Source organism: Heterocephalus glaber, unplaced genomic scaffold, assembly GCF_053883595.1.
Source record: "Heterocephalus glaber isolate CG9 unplaced genomic scaffold, H.glaber_assembly_v1.0 deba00001606, whole genome shotgun sequence".
Taxonomy (NCBI): Eukaryota; Metazoa; Chordata; class Mammalia; order Rodentia; family Bathyergidae; genus Heterocephalus; species Heterocephalus glaber.
Genome location: NW_028258377.1, coordinates 37851482 through 37871407, shown reverse-complemented (window position 1 = coordinate 37871407; position 19926 = coordinate 37851482). Strand labels below are relative to the sequence as shown.

General features: G+C 50.4%; 1 protein-coding gene across 1 annotated transcript in view; it reads right to left on the bottom strand.

The window, feature by feature from the left end:
- Nucleotides 1-15180, bottom strand: part of Fstl4 (follistatin like 4) — a 381739-nt gene extending 366559 nt beyond the window's left edge. Inside the window, exons 1-2 of the mRNA XM_004836583.4 lie at nucleotides 14970-15180; nucleotides 7674-7809 (exon numbers count right to left, since the gene is read on the bottom strand). Of these exons, the coding sequence (XP_004836640.2) occupies nucleotides 7674-7799 (126 nt within the window). The 5' untranslated portion in view covers nucleotides 7800-7809; nucleotides 14970-15180. The remainder of the gene's footprint in view (nucleotides 1-7673; nucleotides 7810-14969) is intronic.
- Nucleotides 15181-19926: the final 4746 nt, after the last annotated feature.

Below are 19926 nucleotides of genomic sequence, written 5' to 3'. Positions count from 1 at the left end.
GAAATTCCAAAAGAGAAGCTCTGCTCTCAGCGCCCTCGGCCCTCCCTCTGTGTGGGGACTGCTGGCAGCGAGCACCTTCCCAGCAGGTCTGCGCAGGCTATTTCCCCTGGCCCTGAAAATCCCAAGCACAGACAGCGTTCAGCTTTTGTGTGGAGCTGCACTTCACACTCTGGACTGTTGCTCCTGGTGAAGGTCTGGTTGGCTGCCAGGGTGAGGCTGGCCTCTCTGCAGAAGGGACAGCCAGAGCCAGGAGGGCCCCACGGACCACTCCGGAGAATGGCACCCGAGCTGGGCTGCCACTCCACTCCCACACGCAGCCCATAGAGCTCGCTCGGCTTCTACTGGTGCAGCAAGGGTGTTGGAAGACTTGAGCTTGTCACGGGGATTCTGCTACAAGGCCAAGCCTGGGGGCAGTCAGAGATCTTCCCCTGGAATTCCTCCTGTGCGGAGTCTCACCAACCCCAGACATCTCGGATAAGCCCTGCATGATGCCCAAAGAAATAAGAATGGATGGCTGACTTATTCAGCTACTAGACAAATATGTGAACGTCCTACTGTGCATCAGTTTCTCCTGGACACCGGGAAGAGGTCCCTCTCGCCCAAGAGCTGCCTGCCACGGAGCCACGGCCAGCAGTGATGAGTTCCACACACCAGGCCTGGATGCAGGAGTCGTGCACAGCACCGTGGAGGGGGCTTAGCAGGGTCCTGAGGCGAGGGATACAGAAGCACAGCTCTGACCCCGCGCTCTGAGCACCACTCTGCCCGGAACCACACATTAACCATCTTAATTAGTCCTCGTGGCAGCTCTGAGAATGGGGCTTCTATTGGCTGCACTGTACTCATGGCGATGCTGAGGTCAGAGAGGGTAAGCGGCCCTCAGTCACACTGCTGGCAGGGGAAGAGGTAGATGTGAACCGCCAAGACCTCTGACTGAGGGCTTCCCGAGGCAAGGGCAGCACTGGGGATGCCTCAGACAGCAGCACGGAGAGCTCAGAATGAGACAATCCAGTCCGAAGAGGAAAGCCAACTAGGGGTTTAAAAGCCACAACACATATCCTGGAGGAGTAACTGGGAACAGAACCCACAGGGCGAGCGTTAGTAAGGTTGGGTTAAGAGGGGAAGGGGGTAGCAGCCACTTCTCAGGGCCCAGAGAGGTGCCAGATCAGGCTGCTGGGCCAGGGCTGGCCCCACCGCCAGCCAAGCAGGAAGCGCAGAGCACGCTGCACAGAGCGGGGACAGATGCAGCGTCAGGAAGGCAGCGAGGGCGGCCGTGGCGGTGCCCAACCATTCGGAAACTGGACACTTCCCTCTCAGGTGCCAGGGTGACCAGCAGGGAGGGCTCTGTCAGCCACAGCAGCAGCTTTCATCTCTGGGGAGGACCCTCGGAAGGGCCTCATTTGGATGCAAGGCTCTCTCGGAACAAGGAAGAAGGGAATCCAAAGGCTCCATCTCTAGCCCGGCCCGCTGTCTCACAGAGCTGCTCCGGGTCAAGGGAAGAGAATTCTCCCAGAGGCTGGCTCCCTCCCACCAGCACCCCGCCTGCCACCCGCCGATCTCCCTTCCCAGGCAGAGTTGGGCTGAAACACAGCTTTCTGTTGAAGAAAGAAGACCTGGGCCCCACAGGCCGTCACCCTCCTGTCACGAGCAGCACTCTTCGCTTTTCCTGTTCACCGGAACTGAAACCAGGCTGCCTTTAACTGCAGGGAAGAGACCGAGCCCCTAGTGCTCTCCATGCCTTCCTGACTCCTGACTCGGGAAGGCCTCGGCCGAAACACTCACGGCCGCCCAGAGAAGCGAGGCTGGCCGGACAGCGGCTTCTCAGCCACCTGAGCTCCCTCCCCGCAACACCAACACCAGGACCAAGGCGCCAGCTCCCAGTCTGGTTCCTGGGCGCGCCCGTTCAGAGCACAAGACCCACGTCCCTCACGCCCTGCATTTCCAAACCTGCTGGCTCGGGATAAGACAAAGCCCAGGAGCCTCACAGGTAGCAGAGACCACAGTCACAGGCAGGAGGCCAACGGCTCTGGCTTGGCAGGGTAGGAAAGCAGAGCCCACCCGCGCGATGCTGCCAGCTCCCCCCAAAATGGAAATCACAGCCCCATTTACAACACATGGCCTGATGTCCTGATTACAAGGGCAGGAACCTTCCTAGAGCACCATGGATTATTTAGCAGCAAAAGCATAAATAGATGAGTAAATGCTAAATTAAGAGGAAGAAAAATAATAGTTTTCTGCGAACTCATAAGTGCGCATTTTCCTGGGTCACAGAACTTTTCGAGGCCAATTAAAACCATGATCTCAAAAATACCAAGGGGTATGCCATCTGCTAAATGTACAGATGCAAGAGCTTGGTAGAAGCAAGGACAGAGAAGAAATACTGAACGCCAAGAACACAGGCTGTGACCTTCTCTGTCTAAGGCACACACAGCACAGACCAGTTGTGGCAGTCCCCAAACAGCCTGTGCAGTGCCTGGGCTCAGAGGGGAGGCAGGAAGCCAGCATGGTGCCACGTGTGTAGTGGGTGTGCTGGAGCCTGGAGGCTGGCAGTCCTTAGCACTCCTTTAGAACCCCCGACTCGGGATCTGAAGTCATCAACAGACCAGCCAGCGAGGAGCTGGGTCCGGAGACCCAAGGGGATCCACCTGCTTAAAGATCGGTGAAATTGACTCTGGAACCCAGGTTTCTCATTTCCTTTCCCTCAACCCTTTCCTCCCTTCAAGGCAGTCTCCTCAAGCCACTTCCTGGTAAGACTGCAGCCTGCCCACTTCCCTCTTTCCGAATTGCAGTGAGCATCCCCACCTCAGCCAAAGCTTTCCAGTGCCAGGATCCATCCAACTGGGTTCTCCTCCTTGCATGAGCTCCCAAGGGAGTCCTCTAGAGCCTTTCTGCCCAGCATCCCTGGGAGGGGCAGTATCAGCACCACCCAGAGCTGGTGAGAAATGCAGCCTTTGAGGACTGCGTCAGACCCACTGCATCAGATTCACACCGTATCAAGTCCTGGACCCCTGGTGAGCACACGGAAGCTTGGGAGTCCTGGGGCAGGACACATTCACACTAACTCTGCACTAGGAACACTCTTGGGAGGATCCGCTGCCATCCTTGGCCTGGAAATGATGGACACACTCACATATCTGCATGTGGGAGGTCCTGCCCTCATTTTATTTGAGAAACTAAAACATGCACACTCTGTGTTATAGTCTGAATTTTAAATGACCTTTTCCCACCCTCAAAACTCACAGATGGAAGGCCTGGGTCCCCAGCTGAGGAAGTCAAGTGATTCTGGACTGAACCCTCTAAAACCTTTAACCAAAATAAGTCTTTTCTCCTTTAAATTGATTTCTCTCAGCTATTTTGTCGCAGTGATGGAAAGCTGACTAATACACCTGACACCGAATAATTAGCAGAGAGCCATGATCAAGCGCTGAGGGCCCCTCGTCCCCCAGAGCACTGCGCCTGCATAGACGTGTGGATCCTGAAACAGGTGCAGTAGGTAACCCATGGCAGTGCACCCTGTACTGAGAAACCACCCATAGTCTCAGTGTCTTTGAAAGCAAGTCCAGTGTTGGAGCCCAGCCCACTGAGCGCTTAGGACAGATGACATGGCAGAAATACACAGGGGAGACACCGGGCTGGGCTGCAGGTGAGCCTAAGAGCATGCTGGGCACCCAGCCTGGACCTCTGTCTGTTCACAGGGAGGAGGGAATTTCTTTTCTTCATGCCCACAGAGAGGGGAGGCCAAGGGGGAGGGCAGTCACCACAAGACTGGGCCCGGAATCCCAGGAAGAACTTCGCTAGAAAGGATGGGGAATGTTGCCTTAAAGTCAATACGATAAGTAAGAATGACAAAATATTTTTGAAAAGATTAACACCCAGTCTAAGAGTCCAAGTACTCCTGAATGCCCCGCCAAGGCAGGGGTTCAAAGCCACCTGGCAAGGACAGGAGCACCATGTCTGGGGCCCATTCCTATGTCGAGCAGCCAAGCTGTCACTTACTCAGGATGCTCCAGGGGCCAGAGAGAAGGGGAGTCCAGCTGGAGTTAACTGATGCCACCCTCCCTAGTGTTTTCCTCAAAGACTTTGCTTTGAGTTTGCAAATATGAAAACACGAGGTGTGTACCTCCATTTTTCTGGTCTGTAAGCCCTGAGGCATATGAGACAAACAATGTGAGGAAGCAATATCAGCATTTACATTTACAGTCAAGCAGTCCATGGCAACATAAGCATGGGAAGAGCCATTCAGAAGAAGTGAAGTAAAATGCACGAAAGTGCCAGATCATGAAGGGTCGCTCCCCACGCAAGTGCGGCATCCAGGGCCCACGGGGGCTCCCACACAGGCCCTGTGGGGACAGTCCCCACGTCTCTGCTCACATTCCCCTGGTTTCTTGATTCCCTGAAATAGAAAATTCTAACGAGATTGATTTTACTACAGGTTGAGTATCTTTATTTAAAGTGCTTGGGACCAAAAGTGTTTCAGATCTGTTTTGTTTCTGTTCTGGATTTTAAATATGGGCAAACACATGAGCTATTTGGGGGATAGGACCAAAGTTTGAACACAAAATTTATTTCTCATATATAATAACGTGAGGTGATAACTGAGGTGCAGTGCACCCCAGTTCCAACTGCAACCCAACCCATGAGGCCGGGGTGAAACTTCCTAGGTGTGGCATGGTTAGGGATGTGCAGCCTGTACTCTATGCACCTTGGCAGAATATAAGGAAAAGGAGGAAATTATAATGGTATTTTGACATCTTAGTACATTGTATCCTCCGGAATTGTATTAGCATTCTAGGCCACGTTCTGCTACTCAAGTCTTATTAAAGAGGCACTCCACCCAGCTAAGTTTCTTTTTATCTACAGCTAGAAAATGATAAACTCCTTGAAGCTATCTTAACTTCACCCTTTATACATAAAACAATAATTTGATAAAATCCACACTTGCTATAATTACTTTAAAAATATGCAAACACACACCCATTGGTCATTTAATCCTTATTTACCCTCAGGACATTCAAGTCACTGGCATAATAACTTTAGAGACAAATCAGATCTTATTAATGCTTTCCAAGGACTTAAAAAAGTTTAATGAATATTTTGTGAAATACCACTATCAGGAAGAAAACACACAGAGAAGCATTTCACTGCTGAGTTCCTGAGAAAGGTTTTTGACTTATTTAGTGTCAAAAAATTCTGTTGGTTTTGATTCTTCCAGAAAATAAAACTGCCTGAGGAAACTGTCAAAAGGCTTTAATATGGACAGTGAGTTGTGGGTATGTTAATAGCTACAATGCAAAGAAGAAACTACCCAGAAACTATTACACACAAGCGTTTTGTTGGGTATTGACAGGATGCAGGAGTACCTGGCCGGCCATTCGCTGGCAGTTTTTAGGGGAGACCTACCCAGAAAAGGCTTGGCTGTGTGGGGAAGTAAAGCCACCCCTCAGGGTCTGATGGTTCAGGCTGGATTTTGAAAGCATGGGGAGGATTTTGTGACTGAATGTGATACTAAGCACTGATGGACTTAAAAACAAAGTGAGATTCTGTTTTGCTCTAGAATTATTAGAAACTACAAGGAAGAGGAAGAAAAGTAAGACAGGCTTCATCCACATGCTAAGATGAAAGAAAGAAAGACAAGATGGAAGGACCAAGAGTTCAAAAAAAGAGACGAGGAGGTGTCAAAGAAGGTTGTAGAGAAAAGGGAAGAACCAGAGCGTACCTTGGAGCAGGGAAGATTGGGAAATGTGGCGAGGAGAAGCCACACGGTGGGCAGGAGGACCAGAGTGAGTAAGGCCACAGGAGGGGCAGGGCCTGGAGGTGCACGGAGCGTGACAGGCTCAGCGAATGGGTCCACAAGAATCAATGTTGTGCTCTCTGGAGGCAAACATCACCGAGACCCTGCTGTGCACTCTGCCCACATGCAGGGTCATCATCTCCTTCTTCATGGCCCTACGCAGACTCGGTAAGTACAAGCCAAAACGCTGCCACAACAAAAGCCATAGCCAAGAAGTACGATCAACAGGACCACTGTCCCTGCATTTAGGGTCCTGCAGAGTCATCTGTCCCCTTCCCGAAGCAGCCACATTCCTAGACTTGGCAGCCAAGAGCTGGGAGACGTAGGGGAGACAGCGCAACCCCAAACCAACAGGCTCCCCTTCCTCACTCTGAGCAGGACCTGTGCGTTCTTACCGGTACACAAGGTATTCAGGTGTTAATAGCGCAGAGAAGAGGGCCCTCGGTGATGCTAACTTACCTTCAGTTTACCTCCAGGAAAGTCTTACCTTCATTGGCTTGAATCTTAATTGAAATAAATGATTCAAGATGGCGGGCCAACAAGCCCCAGGAGTGAGAAGGCTAAGAATACCTGTAGGTCTGCCTATTTGTTTTGCTAGTGAACATCCGGCAGTACTCAGATAACAGTTAAGTGATCGTTTTCCCTTTGTGCGGGCAGGAGTGTAATGACGAAGCCCTTCCCACACAGGAAATGCTGTTCTCACCAGCACGCCTGCCACCAGATGCTTTCAAAGGAGCATTAAGGTGTGTCCTTCATGGATTAAGACGACAGAGATAGTGTTACTATTTAATCATCTGGCCACCATAGCACACCACACCAACTTCAGCAGGAAAAGTGTGTGCACGCGCGCGCGTTAAATTACTTCTGACTGAAGACTAAAGCTTGCAGGTTTGGGACTGCATGACAATTAAGTAGTAATGAAAGAGAACATTAATCCTACTATTCACTATGTATTGCTATTCACTCTCCCGGGAATGCTGACTTTTTAAGGTAATTTTCATTTCTCATCCCACAGGATGGGACACAGGTAGAGAAGAAAGAAGATGGGCAGGTATGGAGTGTGACAATGGGTGCCAGAGAAGTCCCTGATGAGAACTGGCATTCATCACGCATAGAGAAAATCCCGGGTGGACTGAATGAAGGGGTGTAGTCGTTTCTTAAGGTTCAGCATATGCAAAGCATTTCCTGAAAAAAAAAAAAATCTGCATTCTCAACGAACCTCAAATTCTTGCGGTAAGCAGAGCTGGGGTGCAGTTTACGGATCCTCTTCAGAGCTGAGGACCAGGGTTCACTGAGCAATTAGCAGTACCTCCAGACCCTCCAGGGAGGTATTTGAGAGCAAGTTTTTTAAGTACTTTAGAAGCATTTATATATACCTAGCATGCCATTAATCATTCTTATCTGTTCATTAAAGCAGTCTCCCTTAGGGCCCTGTCTTGCCGGTTCTCTTCTCAGCCTGGTTTTTATCTGTATACCTAAAAAGTCATCCACTTCCGTTAAAACATATTTTATAATTAAAATGTTTCATTACTTAGCATGGATGTATTTCACCCAGTTAGTCTGTATTTCCTCTGTCTTATTGAGTATACAGAGTGGCCATTCTTTTGAGAGTCTTGTGAAAGACTAAGTGTGCCATTGGAGCGTGGTTTGGGAATGCGTTTTCAGCATTTGAGAGACTCTGCAGCCATTAGTCACATCACGATACAGACCCTCCTGTCCATAGCAATACATGTTGCCTCCTTTTGTGCCCTTCCACAAAAGAAGTACAATTTTAATTCACACACTGGTCTAATGGATCTGAACTAAAAGTGGAAGAGAAATCAGATACTGTACCATGGAAAAGCAATCAGTTTGAAAGGTCATGTCAGCAGTTATTTGACCATACCTCTGCTTGCGACTCCCCGCTACTGACATTCAGGCCTCTGCTGGTTCCTGGGTCCATCCATCCCAGTGCAGCGGGTAGGGAGACCCCGAGCACTGTGAGATGCAGCCAGAAGCCTCCTGGTTTCATTTTGTTGAGTCTGTTGAGAAAATGACAAACGCTTAGCACTCCACATTGTAAAGTGCATAGCACATCACAATGAATTAACACGTGTTCAGAATGGGGTTAACCTGGGTTTAAAATCCAGCACTAACGCCACCATCATACTCTGGAGAAGTTACATGACTTTGGAGCCTTAGTTTACTCATCCCTAAAAGGAAGGCAATACGAGGTACCTCACAGGGTTGCTGTGAGAACTGAGGGAGTTGGTGTCAGGCATAAAGCAAGAGCTCTATCAATGTGGAGTTACGTACGGTCCCACGTGAAGTGCCACCTGCCACTGCACCTACAAGAAGCAGGGGAGGCCAGCTGGGTCACCTCTATGAGGCATGCCCGTGCTTGAGTCCCTGAGATAATGTTCAGGGCTGTGCACACTGTTAGTGGTCAAGAAATGCTGAGGAATTATGTTAAACCTGTGACAACTGGTTTGTGGCTTATCTTCCAGTTGAAAGACGGTGAGCTTAAAAATGGCATCATAAAATCTGATATTTTATTTTCAGAGATTTTTGTAGCAGAATCCAAGCATCCAATGACAATGGAATTTCGAGTAACTTTAAGGTGTTTCCTTAAACTCACTTGATAAAATTATTGTCTAAGTTCCCCCCAAAAAAGAAATAGGCCATTCAAAGTCATCAAAGAATTATATGGATAAAAAACTAATGTTGACTGCAACAAATGTTTACATGCTTACCATGAAGACACAGACTATTCTACTTTTACTGCAGATCACACCCAGGGCCTTGTTCATGCTAGGCAAGCACTCTACCACGAAGCTACATCCCAGCCCTAAGTGGACTTTTTAAACAAAAGATTCCCACTGTGGACATATTCCAGCCCTAATTGTATCTCTGTGTAGGAGGCAGAGCCACATAGAGCTCATCACGCAGTACCGACTCTTCCTCCGGGAAACTGTAGGGCTACTGACTTCTGCATACACCACACAATTTAGTGCTTCATTACAGGTGGTCCACACTGCTTCCAGATCCTGGCTGGGGATACGAAAACACACAGGGCTCCTTGGAGGCAAGCAACCAGTGCCACCTGGCCCAGGGCTGGCCCAGAACAGGCGTCCAACTCAAAAACAACCTGGTAGTTGAGGGACTTAGCAGCTTGAGCAGTACACCCCTGCTCACGTCCATAGGCAACAACATTTCAGAACCCCCCATTCTAGCGAGAGTAGAGACTGTTATCAAGCACTCCTGCCACGTTCCAGGTTTCCCTCGGCTGCCTCTTCCCCTTCGCTTTAGGTTCCAGCTTGAGACACAATGCCCATAGCGAGAAGTCAGACCAAAAGGTGTGGGAATACAGCAGGAGCTTTTGAAAAGGCAAGGTTATAAGGAACGGCCATCTTTTAGGAGAAGGTGTCTCTTTGTTTGAGAGACTCTGGAGGGCCATGCTCCTACATCTATTTCTTCAGCTTTCACATCCATGAGCAAAGCTGAGCTACGGCGGGGAGCAGTCCAGGTGGCCAGGAAATGTAACCTGAAGGTCACAGTCTCAGTGCTGGCTCTGCACCCCAAAGATGGCAGAGTGGGGAGGCACTGTGGAGCTTCGGCTGCCACCAGGTGAGGACTGCAGCACTGACAGCAGCCAGCCTACTCTGCACCCCAGATCCAGGGCTCTTGCTAGGGTGGGTGAGTCCTTACAGGGACAAGGAATAAGGTACCCAAAAAATCACATTTGGGACTGAACAAGAATAAAACCATCTTTCCCAGATTGCAACGGTTTTTTCTAAAAATAACTAGGGCAACTCCCTCTTCCCCATAAATTATCCTCTTCTGAACACACAGCCACTTTCCAGAGACTACAGAAAGCGGCTAATGGGTTTTTGGAATTTTTAAAAGCCAGCCACAGTAATTCAAGACTGAACTAGAAAGACATGGCTTCCTACTGCTATATGAATCTTTCCCTACTTATCTAGAACCAAATATCGCTCGTGGGATAAGCACACGTATTAAAGGTCTGTGTTCTTCCTTTTTCATGCCTCCTGGACCAAATAAACCAAAAACAGTAAGATAATCAAAATTCATTCTTGTTAATGTACAGGCATCAATTCCTAGAGTTATGAAAAACACACGTCACCAAATGTAGCCTTTCATTTTCAATCTGACTAGCAATCTAAGACCAATTACATCTTGTGTTTTATTATTCACAGATGGCACTAAAATAAGATCCTTTCATTTCAAATGTATTTTGGCAAGCACCAAATCACTCCAGTTAAGAGGCACCTCCAGAGTGCTGGCTTGTGGTTGAGCTCCAGCCCTACCATTCCTGGAGTTGCAACTGGCTTTATATGGTTTTCATTAGTTATTTGAGTCAAGCTGGTGGCACACACCTGTAACGCCAATACTGTAGGAGACGGAGGCAGGAGGATCACCAGTTCAAGCCCAGCCAGGGCAACTTAGTGACTTAATGAGACCCTGTCTCAAAATTTTAAAAAATTTTTTTAAAGGACTGAGAATGCAGCTCAGGGTTCAACCCCTAGGTTCAACCCCCAGCACTGCCCCCCCAAATTATTTGAGGACAGGAAAACATGTGAACCAGGCCAACTAATGAAATAATCCTAAACAGCTTCTTTGTAAAACTGAGTGCTATTTGCCCACCAGTAGGTCTGATTTCATTTACACAGTGTCTTAAATGTCATTTTATACTTATGGTGATTGACAATTCATTACATCTACAGCAGCAGCAGCCTAAAAATTTACAACTCAAGTTTTATGACAGTCCAGTTCGTAAAAAATATTGGATCTAAATCAATTTTGATGATCTGTCTAATAAGCAAATAGACGCTATGTGGCCAACACAAAGCAAGTACTAAGTGTCAGACACTGTCTCTAAAGGCTGTGCGTACTCAAAATCCTCATTTCTCTACTCCATGAGGAAGGCGGTAAGTAGTCCCTCATCAGGTGACAAATGACATAGGGTCACAGGCAGGTTGTGAACCCTGCCAAGGCCATGTGGCAGCAAACAAGTGGCAGAACTGAGACTCTACGCCCAGCGGGTGAACCGTTATCTATGCTCTTAACCCCCATCTCATACTCTTAACCCTGAGCAGGATTTTATCTTGGTAAATAGCTGTCTAGTATGACAGGGGAAATCCGCATAGCAAGGCCGGAGCCCCAAGTCCCTGTCCTCTGAAAGCTGCTGAGAGTCGAACCCCTGTAGCTGTAATGGCTCAAACAAAGCCAGAGATGAGGAACGAGGAGGAGGAGCTAAACTGTCACTCTCCTGCCTCCCGCCCCAGGAGACTCCCCAACACATTCTCTTCAGCCACCCCTTCGCTGCTGTGTTTATGGGTCAAGAAAAAAATACGGTCAAAAAACGTCATGAAAAATTGCACAGAACCCTAGGCAGCAAGAGTGTCCCTCAGCTCACAGGGAACACAAAGCACTTTGGGGAAGCCAATCTGCTACCAAGCTAATACTTCTCAAACTCATATCTCCCTGTTGGCTCTCAGAGGAGGAAAGAGATGAAGGTCTTCATAAGAGAACTAGGAATGTGCCATCCTGCATTCACCAACTCTTTCAACTTGGGGCTCCTTTTGAGATTAAGTTAGGTTTATAAGATTTATTCAATCCTACCTTAAGTCTTAAGCACTGACTACTAACCTACTCAGGATTCCCCACAGAGGTGGGACTACTTTCTTCCCAACAACTTGGGAAGTACAATTATTTAATAGTTAAGACATCCTCTGCCGCCAGGTACTTCACCATTTCCTCTGCGGTTTCCCACATGAGCCTCAATACTTCCCTGCGGCCGGGAGATGCAGGTGTAAGTCTGGCTGCTGCACGCAGAGGATACCAGAGGCCATAAGCCCAGGGAAGCCACCTGAGGTGTGAAGCTAAGTCTGGACTAAAACCCCAGCGGCCGGTACCTGGGCAGATGCAGCGTACGTGTGTCATCTCTGTCTAGACAGAGTTTGCTCTTTTCAGTGCTGAAGGAGCCTCACCAGGTTGTTTACCCTCTCCTTGTGAAAACCAGGAGTTTCTGGTGTTATAACATAAGCTGATATTGGCGTTATTCTTTTTCATATTTAAAATTACAGAGCTAGGACAAATAATGTAACACTGCAAATATCAACTTGTTTTGGTAAAGAGAGTTGGAAAAGCATGACACAGAAATGCAAACGTTAGGGAGATACAGGTATTAATATGAAGAGTCGCAAATCTTCCACACCCACAGAACATACAGCAGGGTGTGAGCAACAGGGTCAGAACCAGGGAGAAGCTGGGACATAGTTAGGGCCTCTCTTTTCTATGCCAGAACCAGCTCGGTTGGGAGCAGCGGGGATTCTGGCTCTCAGCGATTCGGGCACACTGTTCACCAATGTTCTCTCTCGACTTCTCTTCCAGAACTCAGTGACAGTACCAGGCCAGTCATCTGGATTAGCCACAAATAAGTGGCTCTTCTCTGTAGTCAAAAGGACTAGAAGTTACAGATGGTGTGGGGGAAAGGAGGGACACTGTCTGATATCTGCGGAGAGCAGTACGATTTGTGATCCGGTGATCCTGAGGCCTTACAGGCCTAACCCTTCTGACTGAAAAACTGCTCTCGCAAACCCCCTGAAGTGGGCTGCACTGTACACAACATGGCAGGCTGGCAATCAGAGATCAGCGGGAAGCATCCAAACCCTGCTGTCCTCTTCTGCACGTCCACCCAATGCTAAGGGGAACAGGAGAGAAGAGCACGACACAACCTGGACCCCAGACCAGAAGACTGGATGTCCATTCTTCTGAAACAATTAGGACCCTAATTTTAATTTATGGGTGTTTTAGGAAAAAAGAAAATGGTTCCGTTTCCTAAAATGCCAACCTGGGGAAAACAGTCATGAAAATATATTAGGTTAATCTTGCAGCAAGCCACAATGAAGTTACATTGCATTTGCTGTTCATTATCTACTCTGCCTTTCCCAACACTGATACATGCGAGGCATACATCATTCTATGTATAATATGGACATTCTTATTTACCACAAAGTTTAACACACACCTCTGCTTCCAATCACCCTTATCCTTGCAACCTGCAGAATATAACGCTTTAGTACATTTCTTTTATATAATTTTGTTTGACGGTCCATGCCTTGTGTGGTACATTAAGAGGCAGAAAATGTAAGCAAAGATATGCTCTTGAAATTTCATTGTTAGCAAGCACACGATTGACCCCCCCCCCCCCGAGAAGCAACACAAGAAAGCTGAACATACAGAAAAAGTATCCCAAGACCGACAAGGTAGGAACTAAGATTTTTCTGAAGTTCTGGCTGTTTGATGCCAGGCTCTGGGCTGTGCTAAATCAAACAAAAGACCACAACACAAGGTCACTTGTTAGACTCTTCCAGTCCCGAGGAGGAGGAGACCACCGAGGGATGGTCAGTGTAGGAGTCCAGCCTAAGCCTCCAGCGGGCACGGCCAGGGGGGTGTCTTCTCCCAGTGCCCACCAAAACAAACCACCGCTTCTCTGGAGGGGGAAAACAGCCTTCCTGGAATTACCAGAAATTGAGGATGTCAATACAATTCTACGAGGGAACACAAGCCAGTGGGGCAAGTCTTGCTACATGACAGCAGGTGGACTGTCTTCTTGCATGACCGCTGGCGCAGTCTGAAGTCTTGGGGGAGAGTGGCAATGTCTGGGCCTGCATGGGAGGAAGAACGTGGACACTGCACTGGGGACAGCGGACGTGGGCTGGGGATGCTGCAGCGCCCCCTCCCAGGACCGGGGTGAGAAGCAGAGCAGCCGCTGGGGAGCTGGGTTCAGCTGCCGCCCCCTCCCAGGTGAATCCTCCCCGGGTCACCGCCCAGGTCGGGCAAGCACAGATGCTGTCCCATCCCGGGGTTACGAAAACAGTGTCAAAAATCATCTCTGGCTTCCCTAAAGGCCGGTGGTCGGAAGAGAACTTGGGACTTTCTAGAAAAGTCCTAAATTTTTCCGGATCCCTCATCTCACAGCCCCCACACCCCCACACACAGAATCCTGGGGGAATTTCGCTGTACGTTTTGGCTGGCAGTTACCTTGCTGCCTCCTATTGAAATCCTGTTTGTGTTTGGCCTGGAGAACGTGGACGGCCGCTGGTGTCTCAGGGCTCCATCTAGCACGGTCCCTGGTGCACACACTTGCCGCAGATTTACTCAGGAAAGGGACGAAAGCTACTGGCGCTGTTTTTCACTCTTCCGAAACCTCGGCGGAAGCGACACCTAGAGGGGAGCGAAGGATAGGCCGCAGCAGCGCCATTCCTCCGTGTGGGGTCAGTTGGCACAGGGAAGTCGGCGGCAGCGCTGCGGGACCGACTCCGGGCTGAGACAGCCCCGGCAAGGCCGAGTCCCCAGGAACTTAAGGGGGGCCTCGCGCTGCCCTGGATGCGCGCCCAGTTCGGCACCGCGGGAGCCCACTAGGTCCCGCCGGCGGCTGCCCCCAGGAGCTGCAGGACTCCAAGTCCTCAGGTGGCCTCGGGTGACCCCGCGCGGGGCTCCGTGGCGACCGCCTTACAGTCCTGAACTCAGGCCACGCGCCCGGCTCGGAGCGCTCCTGCCCCGAAACTTGGAGCGGAGGGATGGAGCTGAGTCACAGTACAGCATCTCAGGATCAAGTGCCCCGCAGAGCCAGAGGTGCAGGCTGCGCCCGGCTCTGCCCAGATTCCCTCCTCTAGCCGCCTACGCCGCGAGCCCGGGGTGCAAGGCTCTTCGTGGTGATGCAAATTTCACGGCAAAGCCGGGGAGGAGTGCGGAGGATGCCTGCCCCGGCTGGGAGCCGATGGCACGGGTCGGGTCCGAGCCGAGGGACCGCGCGGGGTCCCGAGCCCGAGAACGGCGCCTGCAGGGCTCTGGAGCCGGGCGCCCCGCGCGCCAGAGGGGTCGCCCCGGTGTCCAGCGCGGACCCCGGCCGGAAGCCCGCGGCGCCCTAGCCAGCACCTCGAGTCCCGCCGCGCGCAGGACAGTCCCGCCGAGCCCCGCGCTGTGCTCCCGCGCTGCGGCCAGACGGGCAAACTTGGCTCGGCCGGCGCGGGCAGCGGGGACACGCTAGCGCCCGCGCCGGGCCCTGCCTGCAGCAGACGCGGGCGCCAGGACCCCAGCGCCGAGCCGCGGGACCCGCTGGCCGCCGGCGGTCTGGCCTGGACCCCCGGCCCGCTCCGGGACTGCGCCCGCTTACCTGCGGCGGCCGGGGCCGAGCGGAAACCCAGGTGACCGGATTCAGGCGGGAGCGAGGGGCGCCCCGTGGGGGCGGCGGCGGCGACCGGCCCCGCGCCCTTCGATCGGTCTCTCGGGCTGCAGCCGGGCTCGGGCGCGCGGGAGGCCGGGGAGGCTCCAGCTCTCGGAGCCGCTGCTCTGCCGCCGTCGCCGCGGCTGCCCTATTTCTGCCGCCGGGACCGGAGCCCGTGACGTCACCCCCGGGCCCCGCCTGCCCAATCGCCGCCACCTGTGCGCGCCGCCCGCCCGCGGGTCCAACCGCGCGGCGCCCGAGGCAGGTGCGCGGAGCAGCAGGGCGCGCACGCGGGGCTCGGGGCTCGGCTCACGCGGGGCAGCTTCGGCCTGCAAGGGCGGGGCCGGAGGCGCTCTCCGCCTCGGCTCGCGGACCGGTTCCCCTCCCACACCCTGCTCCTCTCGTCAGCTCCTTCCCGGGAAGGTTTGCCAGGTTGCGTGTTCAAGCTGCACGAGTAGGAGTAGTCTCAACCCGCAGCCATTGCCTGTGGAGCCCAGAGCCGCCCGTACCCCGGACCAAAGACGCTGTCCTTGGGTTCAGTCTGGTGACACCCCCGCTCTGTGGAGAGCCAACAACCCGTGAGAGAGCAAAGTTTTTTATTTCTCTCTCCTGAATCTGTCCTCTCTCAACTGCAGCAGCTCACAAGATCCCAAGCACAAGGGGGCAGTCCCAGGTGACATTTGCCTTCCCTGCTAAGCTGAGACAAGAGGCTTTTCATCCCTGAAACAAGACATTGTCCCTGTCCTGACACCATTCCCAAGCCTGGATCTCTCTTCAACAGTCACAGCTTTTAAGAGCAGTCCTGGTGCCCAAAGAAATTGGAAACATCTTTGTACCGGCCAGCCCCCAGCACGTCCATGAGCATACTGTAGCCCCATCCTGGCGTCACACTTGGGAAGGAGTGGCCTTCCAGGCCAGGCCAGGCCGGGACAGGGAGCCCTTCTGAGGGTCGGCCTCCTGCTCTGGTTTTCGGTGCCAGAGAACTTCATGGCTGAGGGGAGCAGTGAGTTGTCCCCATGTCTGGTATCTCTCCTGGCCTGCAGGAGGGAAAGAGGGTTTTGTGAGGATCCGGTTAAATGTAAAGAGAAGGGGAAGAGTAATAGAGGACATGGACGGAGGGGTGTTACACTTGCTCTTTCCTTCTGCTGAGCCCCACCTCTGTGCCAGCCACTGTGTGAGTTGCAGGGGACCAAGCAGTGTGTGAATGGGCCAGCACGGCCCTGACTTCATACAGATCTTCCAGCTGGGATGCAGCCCTCCCTCTACCACTGCCCAGCTGGGCCACTGGTAAAATGAGGGTCTGGACAAGACCTGGGTGACTTCCAGGTCCTCATCTGCTGTGACTTCCCATGCGGAAACCATGATTTGTGCTTGGAAAGACAAAGGCTACCCCATCCTTGGTGCCCCTGGGCCTTGGCCAGCATGAGATCATAAATTACCACTGAGGCCTCCGTGACTGGATCTCTGAGGCTGGCTGGAGGCCAGATTCTCTGCAGCTGCATTTGGGGAGGGATGGCACTCTCCCTAGTGGGAAAAGGAAAGGAGACTGGAAAGGGGAACCAGAGAAGTTTGGGAATGTGGTGGAGAGGGAGCCCCACTGCTCAGAAGCGGGGATCCACACTCGCTCAGATGTGGAGGGGAATGGAGAGCAGACTTCTGCTCTCAGCTCTGAGCACCATGTTCCCGAGTTAGCCTAGTGGCCGTATTACATAATTGAGGCCGGGCATTGGGTAGTGTGTGTTCTGTTTTGCTTTTTCATAACTCAAGGTCACATGTAAGTCAGGGTCTGTAGAATGACCTGGATCTGAAACAGCTCTATTCACACAGCAGGCAGCACCAGGCTTTTTCAAGCTTCCCGATGAAGAAGGAGAAGGTAGCTCTGTGAACCAGATGTACGGCCTATCCCTTGGAGATGACACTAACAACTGAAGTGAGCTGTTGTGACTACTGTGCATAAAGTAAGAGCGGAATTAAAAGTCACCTTGGAATAAAAAAGGTGAAGTGTGAATGACGAAATAAAACCAGCCTCCAGGGAAGCAGCCTCAGAGGCCAGTACACTCTGACACCTCCTTGAACTGCTCTGGATTTTACTTCCCTGGGCAATTCTTGCTTTAATAATACAGCCCACACTGGAAAATAGGATAGATTTCACACAGAAAAATTCAGAATTTGCCTGAAACTGTGTTTCAGACCTTGCAAGCACACTGCTTCTCGGTAGCCAACTAAGATGCTTGGTGAAAAAGAAAAAAATTAAATTTTGAATTTCACAGAGTTCAGTAAGTTTGGAATGGTGGAACTAGGAACAACGTTCAGATGAGTGTCCTTAGCCTTAACCTAAACTACTGTTCAGCCATTCAGATTGAGAGACACACAAAAGACAGTTATTAATCCATTTCTACAAGATCCAGAAGCTTAAACATCCCCAGTACTTTTATATAAAGTTTTAAATATTTTTTGTATCTCTGTTCTTATCAAAACCATGGCTCTATGACAAAAACTGCTAAAAAAAAAAAATGTGTGACTCCGATAGGTCATTTAAGATTACAGTTGCAAGACAGCCAAAAATGTCATATTGCCATGGGGATTGGGTGGAAACAAGGCACTTCCTCCAGATTCAACCAGAAGTGTCCCCATCACAAGCCAAGGTCTGGTCACACCGGGGTGGCCACCATAGACTGGTCAGACAGTTCTCAGAAATGGTCACTGGGAGCCAGACTGGGAAGTCACGTGAGAAGGTGGGAAAAGGTAGGAAGCAGTCTTGCTTGTCTGGCATAAATTAATATCTGCAAAAAAAAGTCTTTATAAATTTTCAATCCAAGCCATACCATTATTGAAGATGCAGCCTCATGCCTGGGAGCTCCCTGGCCAGGAGGCACCAGGACTAGACCCCTGACCTGCCCATGCCCACCTTCGGCTCCATGAGCATGGATGACTCACTCCCTTTCGGGGTTTTGTGTCTTCCCCTCTCATGTGCAAGTTGTGGACCAGTGGAGTGGGAGGCGCTTACACTAAATGAACCCCTAAGATTGTTTTTTTTTTCCCCGAAAGTTCATGCCTTTATTATGCTGGCATTTCTATAGGGCTACTCTGAGTTTTAAAAAGCCATGATGTTAAAGGTTTCCCCTAAGTCTACTATTAATGCTGATTTCTTAAATGATGATTCACTGAATCCTGCAGAAATTCAGGAAGTACAGGCAATAAATTCAAAATCCTAGCCCTAAAATCCTACTCAGAAATAATTGTTTCGAACTTTGATTTGGGGAGAACAGTAGTCACCCTAGACACAGGTAAGATATTTGTTCAAGAGATAACTGTGATTGGGGGAATTTTTCAAAGCAATGAAAAAGTGGTGTAAAGTAGGAATTTTGATGAAGAAGTTGGGATAAATGAGAAGACAATGATGGAAAGGGAGTTGTGAATGGTAAAAGTGGAGGGAGATGAACAATGAAACCTTTGTCTGTGGTATTAATTCAGAGACAAAAGTTCCATCAAACTCCCAAGGGCTAGACTGATGGTGCAAGGGACCTAAGAAAGGCAGTAGAGCTAGGAGGAAATAAAGCTCTGCCACTCTAAGAAGTCAATGTACACAAGGCAGAATTTGAGATGAAAAGCCCGCGCCTCCAAGCCACAAAGTATCATATCCTGTTGAAGACAGGGGGATGACAGGAGCCTGGCAAGAGGAAAGGAGGAGGAGCCAGTGCATTTACTCAGAAGGGAAACACGAGCCAGGCACGGCGGTAATCCCACCACTCTGTAATCCCAGCACTCTGGGAGACTGAAGCAGAAGATCACAAGTTCAAACTCAGCCTGGGAATCTGGTGACCTAGTGAGAACCTGTCTGAAATTAAAAATAAATAAATAAAAGTACGACTGGAGATCCGATTTTAGGTGTCATGGGAGCCACTGGAGGATTTTCAACCAGAGGATGGCAACATCATTATATATTTTTAAAAACATAGCACTGTGGCTGGTGTATAAAGGTAGACTCAGGAGAGGGAGTAGCGGCCAGTGGCAAGAGTGGAAGCAGGAAATGCCAGCTGTGGAGAGGCACAAAGCCATGTCTACCCCATTGTCATCACTGATGCCACCAAACCAGCACCTAGCACTTCCTGATTGCTAACTATGCAGTGGACACAGTGCTTGTGTTTCACGTATTGCTTCACCTATTCCTGTCATTCTGGAAAATCCCCATTCTTATAAATCAAGCTGAAAGAAGTCACACAGCTCACCTCAGGCAGTTTGGCCAGCAAACGGCAGAGCTGGGATTCAACAGAGAACCTAGCCTCATCCTCGCTATGGTAACTCGGTATCAGTCACACATTGCGGATATGAGTGGGCAGCCAACACATATCCAAAGTTCGAGTCCTACAAACAGGTACTGGGAGAACCTCCTGTTCTGAACCTATTGGTGTATTCACTTAATTGCCCTTAATTGTCCTTGTCATACAAGATGAAAACCAAGCATGTCATCGTGGAGGCTATAGGAGACTCTGATGGCTGCATATTCAAAATACATTTCTCTCTTTTTTGCTGCCTATGCAGCATCAATTCTGTGTAGGGGCCTCACCTTCAGCACGGTCTGAGCCAACCATGGAGCTTTTGCCAGTAGCTTGCTAAGTGGTAAGCAGGAGCCTGAGTTCTACCAAGGAAATGGGGAAGTCCACTGGGAGAGTAAACAGATGCCCAATAGGAAATGGAGCCTGGTTTCCCTCTTGATATTGTCATAAACTACAAAGGACCTCTAGACCATGGCCACCAACAGGTGATCTTGGAAACAGCTTGGTTGACCCATGGAAGATGGAAGAACAAGGAAAGAAAAGAACTGAAGTCCTTAACGAGCCACTGAAATAACCAGCTCTGAAGCTGTTCTGACTTAAGGCTTCCTTTTCCCTTATTTTTTACAACA